Source organism: Seriola aureovittata, chromosome 13 (genome assembly GCF_021018895.1).
Source record: "Seriola aureovittata isolate HTS-2021-v1 ecotype China chromosome 13, ASM2101889v1, whole genome shotgun sequence".
Lineage (NCBI taxonomy): Eukaryota > Metazoa > Chordata > Actinopteri > Carangiformes > Carangidae > Seriola > Seriola aureovittata.
The window spans coordinates 19375099-19395432 of record NC_079376.1 but is presented as its reverse complement, the minus strand read 5'-3'; the positions used below and the strand labels follow the sequence as shown (position 1 = coordinate 19395432).

Sequence of the window (20334 nt, the reverse complement as noted above, 5' to 3'; positions counted from 1 at the left end):
ACAGAGATCATCAAATGTGGCAACGAAAATTACAGTTCCACAGTCTTTATTATTTCTCTGTTGATAAAACATCAGTGATGTTCAATCAGCTACAGAAACATGTGAAATAACAGTTTGTCCCTGATTTTATTTGAATAACCTCAGAGGAAGCATGTTTTAAGAAATCAGTGGGCTTTTACAACCAAAGGACTCGTCTGTAGATGTGAGTTTATGGTTGAAATGTTCCTATGGCAAATTCTCATCCTGTCTTGAAACAGCATAAAAATCCAAATCAGCTTTTCTTCAACCTTAATAAATGGACTGATTTCTAACAACTATGCATGGTAAGCCTCTGAACCACAGTCTGTCAGCTGCTGTTTGTCAGAACAATAGGCCCTCTCACATATTGAGGGACCACGTCTAATATCAGTAATATAAACAAGTTATGAATATTTGATATAAATAACACAAGCAGAATGGAAAAATGTTTCCTCCTTGACAGTTTGACTTAAACAGTGTCACCTGCCATAAAAGATGATCACAGTCCTCTTAGCAATTGTCAAATTTGTTCAAGGTAATTACAATTGTATATGACAATTTAGCTTTAGCTTTATTGATGCCAAATTGCTCCATATGACATCATTAGATGAGTCTAAACTTTCTTCTAAGGCTTAATCAAATAATTTGACATTTTATTTATAAGCTTATTTGCCTTGTTGTCAGGAGTTAGCATTATCTTATATGACTGTTAAATGTGAAGCTAAAGCCAGCAGCCAGTTAGCTTAGCGTAAAATAAGGACTGGAAACAGGGGGAAACAGCTAGCCTGGCACTGTCTGAAGGTAACAAATGGTCTGTCCCAATATCCACACTTGTTGTCTTGAGCACTTGAGTGTGTGTTTCCGTTTCGCTAACGCTGCTTTGAAGCAGTATTCAGAGCTAAACATTTCCCACAGTTCACCACAGTCTACTGCACAACACCAGTCCGGTTGTTGGTGGTAGTGTGCCTATAAGCTGGTTTTAGGACTGACATTAATCAACAGACATGAAGAAGTGGAAGTTGAAGACATGTTGGATTCAGAATAAAAATTATTATTCCAAACGTATGGTCCAAGCACCAAAAACATGGCAGAAATTCTAACCATACCAAGCTATTCCTCTGAGACAGACAACAATAATAATTCATACACTGTTAACAACAATAGAAGATGGTCTTTTATCAAAGACTTTGAGAAATGGGATAAATTGTATGTTATGTCTCTTTCATGTACAGTAGTTCAGTGTGCTTCTAGATAACTAGAATATTTTTTAGTTAATATTTTTATATTATATTTTTATATTTATATTATAATATTTCTATTTTTATTTTTTATAATATAAATTATCACAAGGTACTTTAGAAAGTAAGGTCAAGACCATTCAGTATTATAGAGAGAAATCCAACAGCTCCCACCATGAGCAGCACTAGGAATAGCTTTATATACTATTGTATTCAAGCACTGTCAGACTGGTTGTTATAATGATAACAATAACAGAGATACATGTAGGTGTAGTAATGTTTTTTTTTTACAATAACAGCAGCAGCAGTAGCAGTTAATAAGAATAAGAATGAAATTAATACTGATGGTGATGAGTGTTGAGTAGTAGCAGCAGATCCAGATCCTGCAGCTCCAGAGTCATAGATACCTGCAGAATGAGGACAGAGAGAGAGAGACAGAGAGAGAGAGACGGAGAGGAGAAGTGCAAACTACAAGAGAGAAGAAACAAAGTTAATGACAAGCAGCACTGTGATATAAATACATGTAGAGAGAGAGAGAGAGAGAGAGAGAGAGAGAAGAAGATAGTGATGGGATTTCCTCATTAATCAAGTGTGTCCCAGTGTGTTCTGATAAACCTCCACACGCTTACGGTCTTAACAGGCACTTGGCCTCTGTGCCAATTACTGGAAATACGTCACACAAGTAGCCACTTGACTGCTCACTAATACTGCAAGTGTTGGCACGGAGACAGACCCAAAATCAAAGCAGAGGCTCCAGGAAACACAAACTATTCCTTTTAAAATATTGCAAACTAATCGGTGACCAGAATCCACTTCAGACCTTTGGACTGACTTCACACAAAACTGATTTTAACCCAGAAAAGTTTTAGAGGAAATGCATATCTTTTTATTGAATAATTCAAAATTTATTGTTAATTCATCTTTGAAGGTTTTATTTGCCCTGTGCCGAGATTGAATGTTGAATCCATCTGCAGTGGTATTTTCCTGCTTGGTGTAAATAATCAAATCTTTCTCATTTCCTTCAATCGTCCTTTAATGATGACAGACCCAGGCAGACTCTGTTGAAGGCTGTATCAATGAGTTTACTTCACTTGTCAATCCCTCTGTGGTCATTTGGCCTTAACCACCCACTTACTTCCCTCGGCCACTGACTTATTAACAGACTTGTGATTAGACTGATAAAGTGCGAGTGATTTTCACAACTAAAAGGCACAGAAATAACCAAACAAATCAAGACAAATAATGTTGTTGAGCTGACTCTCAGACTGGTCACCAGTCTTTACTAGTCTCAGATGTTGTTTGCTTTTGTCAAACATCTTCAACCGGTAGACTTTTATCAATGCTCAGCAGCAGACGGCCTCTGTCGATACCTGTCTAGGGGATCTGTTTTTACTATTGACAGCTGGGCTTTTAGGGCAGCAAACTTGTCTACTAGCAGATTCTCTTGGGCATTTTTCCATGTTCACCCACTTGAGAATGTGCTTCACCTTTTCTCCTGTCGGGATGTCACGTCTTCTCCTCATCTTCCTCTTTGTCACACTCTGTCTCTCTTTCATTCCTTTTCTCAGAAAGTGCATGACCTCTCAGCTCCTCTGAGAACAGTTGTAAGCTGGTAGTGTTCTGTCCCTGGACATGTGGTCATAAAACTGAAGTAAACACTAAACGGTAATAAATTAAAGAAAAAGAAAAACACGGTCCAGTCTACAGAACACTATCTTCTTTAAAGTTATGATTCCTTGGCTGCCTTCCTACTTAAGACATCAGCTGCATTAGCAAGATTGTTGGATCGATGTCTCTAAGCAGGAAGAGCTTTATGCAGACATAAAACCTGTCTCCCTGTGTGAGTTTGACTTTCTGCCCTTCTCTGAAGTTTCCTGAGGAGACAGAGGTGGACCTGTTGTCAGTCACCATTGACGAGCCATCCCATCTTCATCATCACCTTCATCTTCATTCTTCATCCGTTTCTGAGGGCCAGCACTCAGCTTTCAGTGCCCCCGGCACCCCTGCTGTCTTCTCACCCACAATTCCCTTCCAGCACGACGACATGAGGCGCGACGACCTGTCCTCTTCCTCCTCCGAAGACTCCGAGAAGGAGGACGAATTTGAACGCGAGAGACCGCAGAGCTATCGAAGGCCGTTGTGAGTTGTTTTTATTCGAGTCAGGCATTATTGTGATAATGTTAGATGACGGGAAGCACCATTAATCTCACATTATATCTACATGAAAGCTTTGTGTTTATGATTTATGTCTTCAGAAATCAATAAACAGTCCTGTTTACCGTTTGTTCTCAGCCAAGCGTCTCACAGGAAGTCTTCGGGCTTTTCTGCTGTGAGTCAGCTGTTCAGCGAGCGCTGGCCGAGCACGGCGGCCAACCGCAGCTTCAGCGGCCCGGCAACTGAAAGAAACATTGACTTTGAGCTGGACGTCCGTGTGGAGATTGACAGCGGGAAGTGTGTCCTTCACCCGACTACTCAGCAGCCCGAGCACGAGGACATTTCCTTCAGGAGGTGCGATCAAATGCATGTTGCTCATTCTGAAAATTACACAATATAATTTAAAGTCTGCTTGAGGTTTCCTGCTGTGAGTCATTTTTGAAATAACGACTCATAAAAAGTCAAATCAAAATCTACATGGAATCCACTTGAATGATTTGCAAGATAAAGTTTTATGTGGGGCCTGGAACAGCGGTGACAGCTTGTTCTCGGTGGATAGTACAGCTTTCTATATTCAGCTAACCAAACGGAATAAGGCATAAGCCCACCTTCTTTCTTCATATGACAAGACTCTTCTCCCTGTGGGTTTTGTAGGAGCTGTGAGCGCAGCCTCAGGAGTCTGGACCAGGAGTCTCCCCCCAAGAAGAAGAAGCTGCAGCCCACCTACACCTCCACCACCCATCTCTTAGCCGGAAAGAAATGTCCCTCCTCTCTGCAGACCAAGTCTAATGACATGGAGACAACAGTATTCTACATTCCAGGAGTAGACGTTAAGGTCAGCTTCTCCCTCAGCATCCAAATTGTCCCCAAGTTTCTGCTCAGGATTGTTTATTTTTTGTGCTTTAAATGATTCATTCTTTCCCCCAGCTGCATTACAACTCCAAGACCCTGAAGACGGAGTCACCCAATGCCTCACGTGGATCCTCTCTCCCCCGCACTCTCTCCAAAGAGTCGAAGCTGTATGGTATGAAAGATATCGGCCCTCCCAACCCTCCCAATGCAGTCCAAAGCAAGACTAACTCGCTCCTACCTCCCCCGCCCCCACCTATTCCATCAGGTACTGAGCATTCCCTCATTTTTAATTGCATGCCCTAGCACCCTCCGTAATCACCGAAACTAGAGTGCCACGTCTTCTCCGATCTGATGATTTACATGCACACGTGGACCCAGCGAATCAAATGCATGTGATTTCATCCTTTATTTTAAGGCATGAATCCAGAGGGCACCTTTGATCAAATGGGCTCATGCATATTGATATGCAACCACAGAGGGGAAGACACCAAAGACAGTTTTAAGAAACGACTGTTAATGTGATTCCAGTTAATTTAAAGTTTACGAAAAGGAACTACAAATGACTTTAACTCCCATGTGTCTCTGCAGCCAAAGGTAAGGGCAGTGGAGGGGTAAAGACAGCCAAGCTGTATGCCTGGGTGGCCCTCCAGACTCTGCCAGAGGAGATGGTCATCAGCCCCTGTCTGCTGGACTTCCTGGAAAAAGCACTAGAGACCATTCCCATCACTCCTGTGGAGAGGAACTGTGCAGGTCGGTTTGTGGCATTCACTGACCTTTAAGGATACTTCTCGTATAGCACATACTTACTGACATTTATTGAAAACTCTCTGTGGATGTCTTCACTTGTGTTTTTGTGTTCCTCAATCAGCTGTAGCTTCCCAGGAGGAGGACATGGGTCAGTTCGATACGGTGGAACAGCTGGAGGAATCCACCACCTCCCTGGTCTCCTCCTCCACGTCGGCCTACTCTTCCTTCCCTGTGGACGTGGTCGTCTATGTCAGAGTCCAGGTACTGAACACCTGACTGTTATTCTTAAAGCTCACTTTCTCCAGAGCAACTTTATCCCATTAAAACTTTAATTGTTCTCATTCGCATCATTAGATAATAACAGTAACCAAAAAAACTGTTTGGGAAATTGATACACATATTTTCCATCATTTATGCAGTCCTATTGATGGATCGCTGTTTTACATCTTGTATAATGTACATTTTTCTTCTGGTTACGCTTTTGGTCCCTCAAAATACATGTCACCTTTTCCATAAAAAAGACAGTTAAAAAATAAAATAGTTAAATCCTATTTGTTGTTTCCAGTTACACCTTCATCAGAGAAAATACAGAGAGTCCTTACAACTAATAGGGACCGTATATCTTAGTGTGTGTTGTAGCTTGACATTCCTTTTCCCAAAACACGGTTATTTTCTGACATTTCCATTAAAATCTGTGAGTGATCTACATCGAATGAGTCTGATGTGCTGTGTAACTGCTTCCTCTTGACCTTGACTGTAACTATTGCAGGTCATTAACATCTGAATCTTTCCACAAAAAATGGATATGGATGATATTTGTTTGTAGTTGTTATCTTTCAGCATATTTATTCAGTATCTTCAGTCCCTGTTTGTTTCCAGCTAAAACATCAGTTATCATTTGTGTCTCCAGCCTTCTCAGATCCGCTTCAGCTGCCTGCCCATGTCCAGGGTGGAGTGTATGCTCAAGCTACCCTCTTTAGACCTGGTCTTCTCCTCTAACCGTGGAGAATTGGAGACCCCAACAGGAGCCCACCCCACCGATGGATCACACCCACCTTCCTCCACACCGCCAGGGCAACACATCCCCAAACCGCCTCCCAGCAAAGGTCTGAAAACGACTTGGCATTTTGTTTTAGTAGCATAATGCTGCTCTAATGTTTGCAGAACAAAAGATTTGAATTATTAGCAGTCTTTTACAGTCTGTCACAGACTGTTAGCGTATCTGTTAACAGTCACTCTGTGCCTTGTCTGAGACCTGTGTGGTTTTAAACAGCTTGTTCCCTTGCATTCATTACTTTGCTCTCCAGTCTGTCTTTACACCAGAATGCTCAACGCAAGTTCTGCCATGTTTTTTTATTTATTTTTTTTCCCTCAGTGTGTCTCAAGTCTTAATTTTTTATTTAGACCTGTCACATGTACAGTAAATACAGTACAGTTTGCTCTATAGCCAAAAGGGAAATGGCTGTGTATTAATATTACAGTATTCCATTAATATGTAAGTGATGCATTAACTTTGCTGCAGACTTTATCATTTGTGTCAAAAACAGAATACTGATAGGAGTCAGACTCACTCCCATTGTTGACAGTCATATTTTTAGTTAATTTATTCCTACTGTATGCGACTGCTCCGTCTTACCTCATCCTCTCTCATCTGCCTCCTTCCAGCATCTCCGTTGCTGGGGAGCCCTCTGGGCAGGAGCCGCCACAGCAGCAGCCAGTCCGACCTCACAGGCCCCCCAAGTAACTCCTCGGGCCTCAGCTTCACTGCCTGCATGTCTGACTTCTCCCTCTACGTCTTCCACCCCTACGGCGCCGGGAAGCAGAAATCTGCTGTCACAGGGTTGCCTCCGGGCCCAGGGCCATTAGGTATGGGAAGAGGGAAAACTTGCTGTAATTCTCTCATGTGATAATGATACAGGATGTCTAATGTTACCGCTGAAGAAGACTTATTATGCTATTACTCTGTGGATACACGGTGTGTTAAATAAACATGTACAAACATATGCTAGGTCTAGTGTAGAAGGGAATAACCATGACAGCCTACTATAAAATATCCAGTACCCTCATTCCACTAGTTGTTAATGTGTGAAAGGACACTTAGACTAAAGTTTAATGATCATCATCATTATCGCTCTTTTTCCTGAAGGAACAGTAGACGAGGAGCCGTCCTCCGTAACAGGAAGAAAAGACTCTCTGAGCATCAACCTGGAGTTTGTGAAGGTCAGCTTGTCCAGGATGAGGCGAACTGGATGCCCCACATTCATTGAAAGCTTCATTCCTGCCAAAGGTGGCAAAATGGACACCACCCTCATCAACATCTCAGGTACATCGTCAGCCCTGGGTGAAGATGGCCTCATACATTAGATTATATTACTGTTCCTGTTTAGTCTATGCAGGGTTCATTTTCTTGCTGCATTAGGACATTCTGGAAAATATGAATTGAATTTATAAAGGTTTATTTCCAGCAGGGGAAGTCAGGGAATTTGATGAAACCACAGCAAAAGATGGGAATGCAAGGCAAATTCACAAATGAGTTTATTTAAATGTGTATTACAATATAGATTTGTTAAAGTTATTTTATTAGGTTTGTGTAAGAGTAGAGTTTCACTGTAAAACCATGATCAGGAGCAGGTGGAGTTGTTAGGAAACAACAGCAAATAAAAAGCAGGTATGTCAGCTGATGCTCATTTGCATCAATTAGGTTGATGATGATGATGTCACAGGCCTAAAAGTCTTATAAGATAGAAAATCAACATGTCAGAGCTCAGCGCTCTCAGCATTTCATCAGGAACTTCAGTTTCAACTTAAGAGCTTCAGGAATTTTTCGACCACTGTCTCATACATGAACAAATGCAATCTTCTCCCCCCTAGCTGTGTGCGACATTGGCTCAGCTTCCTTCAAGTACGATATGAGACGACTGAGCGAGATCCTGGCATTCCCCAGAGCCTGGTACCGGCGAAGTATCGCCAGGCGCCTCTTCCTTGGAGACCAGACAATCAACCTGCCAGGTGACTGCTCAATGGTTTTTGTTCTCTGTTGGTTGGTTGGTTGGTTGGTTGAGTGTTGCATAAGTATGGTATGTTTATACCACTCTGCTGTTTTTTTTTTTTTTTCAGCTCTTTAGTTGTAAATTTCAGCTTTTATGTAACATCCGGAACAATGAACAGGGATCTTTTCTATGCTTCCGACCTTGCTCCCTATTTCTTCAATTAGTCTTAGCTGCTTTTTCGTTCCAAAGTGACGGCTTTCTGTCTGTCCATTGTTGACTTTTGTATGAAAGTAGTGCTAAATCTTTGTAAAAACCTGAATAATGCTAACATGACAGCAAGTAAAATAGCAAATATTGCCAAAATAATGGAAGGAAAAGTTTTCACTGCAAGTAAATTCATGATTTTTTTAAACACGGCAGCCTTTCTCTGTCTACAAACCTCCGCCGGTTGCGCTAGTGTTCATATTTAATATCCCATCATGCTGACCTTCCTTCGGACAACAATTCCTCCTCCTGCTCCGTGTTGACATTTCCCAGGCTGTCCTTTACTTACATCTCTCAACCTTTACCTTGTTTCAGCCTCCGGCCCCGCCACCCCCGACTCGGCCGAAAACGTCACCCAACATCTGTCCCCTGAGTCCAGCCGGAAAGCTTACTGGAGGACATGGGATGGCAGCACCGGGACTCAGCACATGCCCCAGTCCCCCAACGTCTTTTCAGAGCACTCCACTGGAAGCAACATGTCCCCGGGTGGCGTGGGCCACCTCAAGTCTCCCGCACCCGGTCGCACCAGGAGTGTGTCTGATTCTTCGGCTCCTAGGAGAGGTGATTACCAGCACTCCTCAAAATACAGACTGTGATGTAAAAATGCCTTGTGCTGTAAAGTCAGAGTGAGTCTTGATAGAGAAGCACAATTCAGATGTTAAAGGTCCCATATTTTACACTGTCTTATCTTGATATCCATAAACACAACTGTTTCTTTGCAACATCACAAAATGATAAAAGTCTTATCGGCTCATTTTAAGGCACAGTTTCTGAATCCACCTGTTTGCGTACCTCTGATACCTTTTAACAGCAATGTCCAAAATCAACAAATGAAAAGTGAGAAATTACGAAATGCTCCAAACTGACTTTTCTTTATTCTTTCTTGTCCAGATTCGGTGACAAAAACATCCACTCCTTCATTCGGTAAAAATGGGAAAGCAGCAGGTCAGCAGGGGGCGCCGTGGGAGACGCTGGTGGTGTTTGCCATCAACTTGAAACAGCTCACCGTCCAAATGAACATGAGCAACGTGATGGGAAACAATACGTAAGTAACTGTAGCACCTTTTCCTGTAGATACTTTCCCCTCCATGTCAGAGATGTAACTGAAATGATTTTAACACTGACATTTTGTGGAAAAGCACTGATTTTCTTTATTGTTGACCGTTGGATAAGAAGATGGATACTTTGCTAATGTCTGTACAATAAATGTGAAGGTATGGCTATGAGACGGTTAGCTTAGCTTAGCATAGAGACTGAAAACAGCTGTAATCAGACATAAGAGTGGCATCAGTCTTCTCATCTAACTCTTGGCAAGTGGGTGAATAAGCGTGTTATGGCCGAGCATTCAGAATTTTTTCAGAGGTTTTGCTTATTTGTCCAGAGATATTTTATATTTTATTTTAATAAGTATTTACAAAATATATTAGTTGTTATTTTTATGGCAGATAAACTGATACGAAGTAACCCTGTTTTACCCAGTTCATCCCTGATGAAAACAAATATTCAGTTCCTTCTCTGCTAACACAGAACAGATGATGCCATAGTTTATAAATATTTAGACATATATCATTTCCTCTCTCAGGGCTTGTATGAGATAAATCCTCTGGGTGTTGCTGAAAATTGGCCTCAAACTTAAACATGGAAGTAAAAATTCTGGCAAATGAGTCCAGGAGGGAGTCGTGTCAGTCAGGAAGGCTGTGAAAGAAGAAAGACCTAGAATCTGTTCTTTTTGTGAAGATTGATCACTATATATATATATATATATATATATATATATATATATATATATATATATATATATATATATATATATATACACACATATATATAGAACGCTAGCTAGAAACACTAGCTAGAAAAACACTGCTTTGGTGTGTGTGTGGTGTGTGTCTGTGGAGGAAGTACAGGTGAAAATCAAAGCGTATAATCAGAGCAACCAATGCTCAACATTGTGAGCATCATTTATTTACATTTACATTTCTACAGTGTCGTACAAACATGTCTCTGGAGTGTCTCCTGCAATTTAGACTTTTATCTCTTGCAGGACATCCATTCAACATCTGATTTTCTAGCTTTTATGGCAATTTATCGCCCCACTCTTATGAGCTCAATTCATGTCGTGTTCACTTGTATTTTACTGGTCACCACAATATGCAGTCATTAAAACTTTTGTCTCTACAGTTGAGGTAGAAAGTGCAGGAAAATCCTGCTGAATCAGTGACACACTCAACACCCTCATAACTAAGGCAGTACTGTTTTTATGAGCTCTGTCATCATAAAGTTTAAAAAAAACATCCACTCTGGAAATGTGTGGCTCCCTGAGCAACACACACGTGTCCTGCCTCTTCAGCTCTAATTACATTATTTATGACTTCAGAATATTCTTCCGACAAAACATCATTTACGCTCAGGTGGAGTTTTTGTCTAAAACAAGGAAGGAAGAAAAAAGGTCAACCTAAAAGCCATACTTAGACTTTAACAAATGGTTTAACAATAACACATACATAATGACATACTGGCTGAAATACATAACCACATATTAACACTCAGTGCTTGAGGTTGTCTGGTCTTTTCCTTTTCAGTTACCTGTGTTTATATCTGGGCAAGTCCTTGCAATGAGTCATGTATGTTTGATAGAGAGCAATTCTACATTATTCAGCAGCGTTTCAGGAGCGCTCACAGTTTGTGTTTGCCCCTGCAGCTGGACAACCAGTGGGCTGAAGAGTCAGGGCCGACTGTCTGTCGGCAGCAACCGGGACCGAGAGATCAGCATGTCTGTTGGCCTCGGCCGCTCCAAACTCGACTCCAAGGGCGGGGTGGTGGGTGGCAATATAGACGTGAACACCCTGGAGATGGTCTGTAAGTAAACAAAGCACCGACTTCTCAGACATCTGGTGTTTTTCTGCAACTCGTTAGCAGCTCTTGTTCTAGCAGACTAAAAACTGTGGATATGGAGCCGAGCCAGAGTTAGGTGCAGAGTGCTTGCACAGCACTGGGATAATGTAGAGACATAATAAACACTTTCACATTTTACTCTCACTTTTTGCACTAATATTTTGCATTTGGTGTTTAAATAATCAAATACAGGGCACATTTACATGTTGCACACATTTGTAAAAAGAATATATTTAAAAGTCAGTATTTCTATTGAAATATACATGTGGGTTTGGGTTCATGTTACTGTAATTAAAATGCTTTTTTTTTTTCAATACAGTTTTACTTTATGTAGCAGAGTGTTTGCACTCTGTTAACAGCAGTTTTACAGTTTTTTGTCAAGCTTATTGAAAATGATATATTAGATTTTTTGCCCAGGACAGTCCTTGACACTGAAGTGAGCTAAAGATTCATAATGAGGTTAATGGAATTTAAACAATTGAAGCAAAACTGCTAAAATAACCATGTCATTTCAGAATGAGTCATATCTGCATGACAAAAGACATGAGTGTGAATATGTTTGTCTTTTTACTTTTACTGTGCAACCTCCACAGAGTCTATAATACACAGTATTAGACAAAAAGGGGTGCAATTGGAGACCCTTTACTATTTAAATCTTTTGTTTATTTCAATTTAAAATCTTAGAAATTTTGTTTTATTTAAATGTGATATTATTTTTTTTTTTTTTTAAACTTACAAGGGGGAAATAGTTTTGCAATCCACTATATGTTCTGATCCTAAATATACTGCTAGTTCATTTTGAATAAACCCTATTCCCCTTTTCAACATTCTCCCCAAAAGTTTTACTGTCATTCCGTCTGAGATTTTACTGTATAAGCAGTCACTCAATGCCGCAGTGTTAACCACTTACCGTCTGTTTTCTAGCCCACATCTCTGAACACCCTAACCAACAACCCAGCCATAAGATCCAGATCACCATGGGCTCTACGGAGGCGCGAGTGGACTACATGGGCTCCAGTATCCTGATGGGAGTGTTCAGTAACGCTGACCTGCAGCTGCAGGACGAGTGGAAGGTCAACCTGTGCACTGTTGACACCAGCCTATCAGAGAAGAGGTATGAAATGATGTCAGCTGAAGTTTATCAAGCAGCACAACACTTGAGCTTAAGCATATTACCAAATGTATTAGTGGGTCACTTGGTGGATTGTCATAGATGGAAATCTCACATTAGTCATATTTTGTCTATCAATCTATTTAAACTCTATATCTGCATTGGGAGTACTAGAAAGAGCAGGTGTCCTCTCCATTAGAGTTACACAAGTTATTTAAGGGTGGAGATAGAAACCACACAAAACACAGAAAAACATCAGAGTTTATGAAGAGAAATGGACAAATGACAATGCATGGCAGGCAGCATAACAAATTGATGCCTGGACTGGAATGCATGTGTTTATGTGTGAATACCAGAATGGTGAAATTACACCAGATTAGATGTGGTGTTCATGGCCATTTGTGATGCAGTTTTATTTAAGCCACATAATGTCTCTCTGCTTCATTTGCCCTCCTTTCTTTCCTGCAATTTTAACCATCTACTCAATCACTTGGTTTCCCTGTTCTCCACCCCCACCCCTCCACCCCTCCCTCTCCTTCCAGTGAGATCTTTGTCCACGGGGACTTGCAGTGGGACATTTTCCAGGTGATCATTTCACGCTCTACCACACCAGACCTCATCAAGATCGGCATGAAGCTGCAGGAGTTTTTCACTCAGCAGTTCGACACCAGCAAGCGCGCCCTTTCCACCTGGGGCCCTGGGCCCTACCTGCCCCCAAAAACGCCTGTCATCAACACTGAGAAAGGAGCTGCTGAGCTTTGTAAGCACACCTCTTTCCATACTGCTGCGTGAAATATTTAATGCGTAATGAGGTATGCACAGTGAGTGTCTTCGGCAGCCCCGCTGGTTGTAGGAAGTGAAAATGATTTGTAATTCTAATAAGTTTAATTTGTATACCACTTTTTCAAACAGTTGACAAGGTTGTTCGGCAACTGAATGCAATCAAACATGCTCATTAGATGATTAAAAAACAACAAGAAGCTCGAGCAGCATAGATTTAAAAAGATGGAAGGCTATATAAGGATAACAACGATATAATACACAAAGTCTGATTCGGTTAGCACCAGCAACACGCCTCACTCTCCAGTCAGAATTGATTTATCTGCCTACATCCTCCCCGCTTCTCATTTTGTGTCTCCGCACCGTCTCTGTCACGCAGACATGGATGCGGCCCATCACCGCCACTGGCCCGGGGTGCTGAAGGTAATCGCCGGCTGCCACATCTCCCTCTTCCAGATGCCTCTGCCCGAGGACGCTGTGCAGCTGGGCGGTTCAATGAGCCTCCATGGCAATCACATGACCCTGGCCTGCTTCCACGGGCCTAACTTCCGCTCCAAATCGTGGGCTCTGTTCCACCTGGAAGAGCCCAACATCGCCTTCTGGACAGAGGCTCAGAAGATCTGGGAGGACGGTGAGAACAAAACGTTGATTTCAGAGACGTGCATTATTTTAGGGGAATTATTCAGACTAAATATTCAACTGAAAAATAGCCACCAAACAAACCACAAATCATCATTATGAATAGTTTACACTGTAATCACTTTTTAATAACAGACATTTGTTTTTGTTATATGCAGGTTCCAAAGATGATTCTACCTACATTGTTCAGACACTGGATTTCCATCTCGGTCATAACACTATGGTAACAAAACCATGTGGTGCACTCGAAAGCCCAATGGCCACCATAACCAAAATAACCCGCCGGCGGCACGAGAATCCTCCACATGGTGTTGCCACTGTCAAAGAATGGTTCAACTACGTTACTGCCATGAGGAACGAAGGTAACCAATTATTTATTTATTATTTATTAATATTATTTTATTATGTCCTAATGTAATCACACTCAGGGCTACACCATATTTATTCCAACACCTTAACTCATAGTATCTGTCAAATGTGAGCATTGAGCTGGGACCAGAGTCCTCTTTACCCAGATGTAAAATCTGTGAATCTCACTGTGTGGAGCTCATTTGGATCATGTTTAGGTCGGGGTTTGCCACGGCAGCTGAAAAATAAACTGTATTAAAGGATAAGTTCACATTTTTTTCAAGTCTTTAGTAAAATGAAGAGATGGGGGATAAAAAAAGATGCAGTAAATATACACCACCCTAAATCATATAAATGCGGTGGAAGACATATTGGAAAGAACTCTGTAAGTACAAGTTCAGTCTTTTAAGAGTATCAACAAAAGCTGAACATTATAACTTTAATGAAGGTAGGATTTGTTATGGGGGTGCTGTGTTAGACTGCATTAGTTTTACCTACATGTTCCTAATAAACTGCCAACTGAGTGTAAATGGCTGGCTTCAAACTTCAGACTTTTCTCATCTTCAAACAGCTCTGACTAAAAAACGACAGACAGCATTTTTTCCGAAAGAGCTACTTTGTGTCTGCCCTGCCACCGCTGCTTGTTATCTTAAATGTAAAATAGGTGCAGATAGTATTTAACGAAGCAGAGAAGTGTGAACATGACCTTAAATTCAAAAGAGGTTTGACACGACTTATCTCCCGCTTCAGAGCTGAACTTGCTCAGGAACGTGGAAGCCAACAACCAAGAGAGCGGAGTGGCTGCCAAGAGCTCCAGTCTGCTGAGCAGCTTCCGCAGCTCCTCCAGCTACAACCACGAAACAGAGACTATCTTTGCTCTTCCCAGAATGCAGCTGGACTTCAAGTCTATCCACGTACAAGATCCAGATGAACCTTCTCTAACAGGTACTTCACACAATATTGTAACGGTGCATCAAACCAATAAGTCATCTGCTCAGGTCTTTTCATGCACTGTTTTAAAGCTTAAACTAAATAGTTTTATCATGTAAGTCAGTAAATATGGTGCCCTTCACTAACATGACCCCAGCATCATCATATCGCATTCACTGCACAGTAATATTTTATTTGTTCAAAGAAAGTTTGTTCTGATGGTGAAATGTCCAAAGTCGGATATCCACCATTTTTAAAACATGCATCTCTTCAAAAACATTGTCTGGTTTTAAACGCACTATAAGTAGTTTTCGGCGAGGATCAAAACAATAGCAAAAGATTGAGTTTTGTGACATTGGGAAGTAGTGTGGCATTGTGGGAGCTGGTGTCACCATCATTGCCATTGTTGCAGTCAGGTCCGAATTATCCGCAGAGATCTCCTCCTCTCCAGAACAAACAGACCTGGTGATTATAACCATTAAAAGCACTGAATATAGCAGTTTCAGCCGAGTGCTTGTTTCTCTGATGAACTCATGATCCAGACGTCCAATGACAAAAGCCTTCACTCGGTTAAAATATATAATTAAACACGACCGAGATCTAAAAAATGTATTGTAAAAATGTGGCACCATTGACAGACGAACAAATAAAACAAATCGTTACCATGAAAAATCACAGATTTCCCTAGCTGATGGAAACAGAAGTACACAATTCAACAAAATTATAGGTCTAGTCATTTTTGGACATTTTAATGCAGAAATTTGTTAAATAAAGACATGTTACAGAAATACTGCAAATTATCATATAAGAGCTGATATTGAAATAATTTCTCAAATAACAGCCTAGGGCATGAACAGATAAAGCCTGGATGACATTTGGCTGGCTGAAATTTAGGAAGCAACATTTGACAAATAAATAATCTCAGTAAAAGTAAAAAGAAAAAAAGGGACAACCAGAAAAGTTTTTGGAATACAATCTTTCAAATGTAATTGCTGATGGTATGAACTAGTAATTGAATTATGTGCATTAATATAGGAAATAATTATTATATAGATTATGTTTTCATATATATGAGGAAGCTATTATTCTAGCAAGTTTTGATTTATGAAGTAGGGGTGGGAAGTGTTGACTTCTTCCCACTCCCTTTCGGATATGGTTGACATTGCATTGCATCATGTTTTGTGTTAGGTGTAAGTTCACTGTTTTCAGTGAGACCATTGTGCTTTTCTTTTTTATGTTTGTTTTTTTCTTCTTTCACACATTCGAAATAAAATGATTAAATCAAATCAATTAAAAGAAGCAATGACTCCGCACCAGCGACAGCCAGAGCCAGAAACATTATGTTTTTAAGTTGTCCGTCCGTCCGTCCCATTTGGATGAAGGGAACTTCTTCAAATTTGGTGCAGTATTCACTTGGACTCAAGCATGAACTACTTGGAATTTGGTGGTTAAAGGTTGAAGTTCAAGGTGACCTCACAAAACACAGTTTTGGCGACAACTCAACAATATATATATTCATCATGACACAATTTCACATAAACGTCTAAGAGGTTAAAATGAAGTGATGACATCAGCTCTAAGGTCAACTTCCCTGTGACATTATATTGTTCTGTAAAAACACTTTTTTTCACACCATTTTTTCAACTGTGTAACTCGTGAACGGGAGCTCGTCACTATATTTGCCGCACCTCGACAGGTAGGTGGAGATAAACAACCGCGAGACGCTAATTTGAGTCTTTTGTTTTTATTTGATCCAGACTCCAACAGCAAACCCAAGGTGGAGTGCAGCGTTGTGACAGAATTCACCGACCACATCTGTGTCACCATGGACGCTGAGCTCATCATGTTCCTTCATGACCTGGTGTCAGCTTACCTGAAGGAGAAGGAGAAAGGTTTGTGTCTTTACAGCAATCACACAAGGCAGTCAGCAAACAATGTTGATCCATTTCAACTATCAACAAACTCATGAGTCATCTACAACAGGTGTAGCAACAACAACTCTATTATTCAAGAGTGAAAATAGCCTTCAAAGTGCCAAACAAGGTATTGTGCTGCACGTCAAGAAAATGACTCATCCTACTATTCAAAGAAAAATAACAAGATGGACCACATCTGTCTGCCACTGTACCTGCAAAGCTGTTTGTATGCTGTTGGACACATTTTGGAGAGCAGCATGAAACGCAGGCAGCTGAGTGTTATTTTCACACACAGTGGGGAGGTCAGGGAGCCCAATGCAGGCAGCATTTTAATGGGTTTTCTATTGTCACAGGGGAACAAATTACCACTCTTCATGCCAGCAACCACGCATTTTTCATGACAATTAAAATAGTGCCACGACTTTGTTCTGTTGATTTTGCAGCTGAGTAGAAGGAGCAGAGAGGCGAGCGGTGAAGATTTTCATCAGTGTTTGATTAATCCTGATTAAGTGAAGTAGGACAGATGGGTATTTGAATGTGAATGGAGTCTAGATCTATACTGTGAAGGTGCCGACAGCGTTTTCAGGGATATTAATGAATTTTTATTGTGCTCTACTTCAGGATGTTGTTGTTGTTGAAGAATGTGTTTGTCTAGTTAAAAAGAAAACATGAGGGTAGCAGAGCGGCAGCCTTATTGCTTCTCTCCCCTCCCCGTGTGTCCTCAGCCCTTTTCGCCCCGCGGATGTTCGCGGCTCGGCCAGGCCAGAAGAGCCCCACGGCCCTGCACGACGAAAGCTCCACAGACAAGGACAAGGAAATCGACGACGGGATCAACTACACCACGGTGGACTGGAGGGAGTTCATGTGCAACACGTGGCACTTGGAGCCCACTCTCAGGTCAGCTACGCTCCACCGCACCACAGACGTGGATGTGGAGTGTGTGGTTTTTTTTTTGTTTGTTTTTTTTTTCGTGTTAGCTGACGCACACCCTTTCATATGACGAAGTCAAACTGAGTCAGAATGCTCATTCGTGAATAATTCTCATTCAAAACCAACAGAGGAGAAAATAGAAAAGAGCATTTACGACACTGGAAAAGCGTCATTCTTCATGACCTGATGGTCACACCAGCTTCTACAACGATGCACAGACATGACATGCAAATCTGTAAATATCTGTCTTGCATCAATTTATAAGACTATTAAGTTTTTTAAAATAAAAAAAATAAAAAAAAGGGAAGAAAGAAAGCAATCCTACACTAAAACCTTTCCACTTAGAGTGGAATGGACACACTGAAATCTCATTTAAGTTGTTTGTGTTTGTGATTTTTTTTTTATGTTGCATTCAAACCCTCACTGGAGGGTCTACTAAGGTTTTGACAAACTGCAGTCTGACAGCTATTCAGTGAAAAGTTGAGGAAGAAGTATTAATACAAGAAGTATTTGCTTTTTTTTTTTAAGAAAAAGTAGAAATACCACATCTTAAATCCATTACCAGTAAAAGTTCTGAATTCAAAATGTTGCTTAAGTAGCAGTAAAACTAATATTAAAAATTTCAAATGTAAAAGTACATGCAGAAAAATGGCTCCTGCCGCTATCATATTCTACGCTACTATATTCTACTTAATATATGATGGAATTATTATTAGAAGCATGCATGGATGTGTAACCTGCATTTAATTTAAATTTTATTACTCCTTAGTTAGAATCAACTGAAAGCAATAAACTGTATTTTATAAGCACATCACTGGTTTTGTACATAATAACTACAGATGTCAAATAAAAATGCCAATAGTTTCCTCTAATATGTATTGGGGTATAAAGTAACAGAAAATGGAAAAACAAGTACCTATGTGCTAAGGACATTTGGACTGAAATTATTTGAAAATAACAAGTTTTTGTTGTTTTAAAACACTTCTCCATCTTAGTTCCACCTAGTTGAAATAATCCTCAAATAATTATCTTCTACTCTCTGAAATACATTAATTACTGACTCAACTAAAAATCTCCTATCATCAGGCTCATCTCCTGGACAGGACGTAAGATCGACCCAGTGGGTGTGGACTACATCCTGCAGAAACTCGGCTTCCACCACGCCAGGACTACAATTCCCAAGTGGCTGCAGAGGGGAGTGATGGACCCGCTGGACAAAGTGCTGTCGGTGCTGATCAAGAAGCTGGGCACCGCCCTGCAGGACGAGAAGGAGAAGAAAGGCCGCGACAAGGAGGAGCACTGAGGAAGATTCTCATGCCACTGTAATCAAAGCTGTGCATCCATTCTCTACAGGTCACAAACACTGGACTACTGTGTTACAGTGGCGACTACTGTAACTACGCACTTGTCAAACATACCCATGTTACCCTGTGAATCTCAGTATAGTTGTTTACTGTGGTGCATGCCACTAGCGGCTCCAACTGAAGCGTTTTGCACCGGTTATTTTCTGTATATTTTGAACAAAGTAGCAAATGTTAGTATTATTTGACTGCTTTAATGGTAAAACCCTGCCTCTTTTACCTGTTGTAAATGACCTTACTGAAATCGCTTGAAAGTTTATTTTAAGGCTTACCAATATTTCATGAGAAATGATTTCTTATACCATTGCCTTTTCTTTGTTTCCCATGGAACACATGGTAGATATGCTTTATGTATTTTATAGCGTAGTTTTATGATATTTAAGACCAGAACAACAGTTCAGTGACAGTGTTTTTGATTTTTTTTTTTCTTTCTCTGAGGTGAACAAATACATACTGGGAGGTTACGGCACATCATCCACTCAGTCATGAGGATGACATAAACTTGTAATTATAATTTGAACCAAGATCATTATTTATGGGTATGTGAAATGCAAAGTCTATAACATGTATTAGCTTGGTGTGTCAAGCTTATTTTTGTCTTTTTTTTAATCCATACAGTAGAACCAGTGTATATAATTAAATTTCTTAAATGTGTTGATTTCCTAACTTAATAAAAATATTGCCATTCAATTTTAGATGAAGCTCAGGTCCATTATTTGGAGAGGTTCACTTAAGTATAATAGGTCTAGTTTTGTCGTCATGATGGTTTTTACTTTTGTGAAGATATAAACCTGATGATGTCATAGTGATGTCATCTTGGCTTTGGCTTGGACAAGAAGTTACTAACCCATGTCTTACAAACTCACTCATGGAGTTTATGAGACATGGGCATTTACAAGGCAGGAAGGGTCAAACAAAATGATGCTACTGGTTGCATCATGGGAAATGTAGGATCCAGTGTTTTTGGAGCTTGACTCATACCAGTGACTAAAAATCCTGATATCTCGGCCCCGGCTGCTTCAATTTTGACCTTTCTTTTTTTGTATCTATATCTTATGATGCATTCAACTGTATGGAAGTCCGATTGTAAATAGCTAGCGTCCTCTTTTAATGACGTTTTGTTTCTTTAGCTGGTGCATTTTATGTTATCCAAGAGCCATC

At 40.6% G+C, this 20334-nt stretch overlaps 1 protein-coding gene across 12 annotated transcripts in view; it reads left to right on the top strand.

Annotated features, from left to right (window-relative positions):
- The window catches only part of kiaa1109 (KIAA1109 ortholog), a 70838-nt gene extending 50970 nt beyond the window's left edge, over positions 1-19868 (top strand). For 8 of the 12 annotated variants that reach the window (XM_056392815.1, XM_056392817.1, XM_056392827.1 and 5 more), the window contains 21 exons: positions 3127-3395; positions 3549-3764; positions 4065-4245; positions 4338-4527; positions 4851-5012; positions 5131-5270; positions 5920-6115; positions 6675-6875; positions 7156-7332; positions 7881-8018; positions 8579-8824; positions 9155-9308; positions 10965-11122; positions 12083-12272; positions 12812-13029; positions 13429-13680; positions 13847-14050; positions 14787-14981; positions 16724-16858; positions 17608-17779; positions 18899-19868. In XM_056392815.1, coding sequence (XP_056248790.1) covers positions 3127-3395; positions 3549-3764; positions 4065-4245; positions 4338-4527; positions 4851-5012; positions 5131-5270; positions 5920-6115; positions 6675-6875; positions 7156-7332; positions 7881-8018; positions 8579-8824; positions 9155-9308; positions 10965-11122; positions 12083-12272; positions 12812-13029; positions 13429-13680; positions 13847-14050; positions 14787-14981; positions 16724-16858; positions 17608-17779; positions 18899-19115 — 4011 coding nt within the window. In that variant the 3' untranslated portion in view covers positions 19116-19868. The remainder of the gene's footprint in view (positions 1-3126; positions 3396-3548; positions 3765-4064; positions 4246-4337; positions 4528-4850; positions 5013-5130; positions 5271-5919; positions 6116-6674; positions 6876-7155; positions 7333-7880; positions 8019-8578; positions 8825-9154; positions 9309-10964; positions 11123-12082; positions 12273-12811; positions 13030-13428; positions 13681-13846; positions 14051-14786; positions 14982-16723; positions 16859-17607; positions 17780-18898) is intronic. The other 4 variants (XM_056392824.1, XM_056392822.1, XM_056392821.1 and 1 more) reach the window with 3 other exon arrangements.
- The last annotated feature ends 466 nt before the right edge of the window (positions 19869-20334 follow it).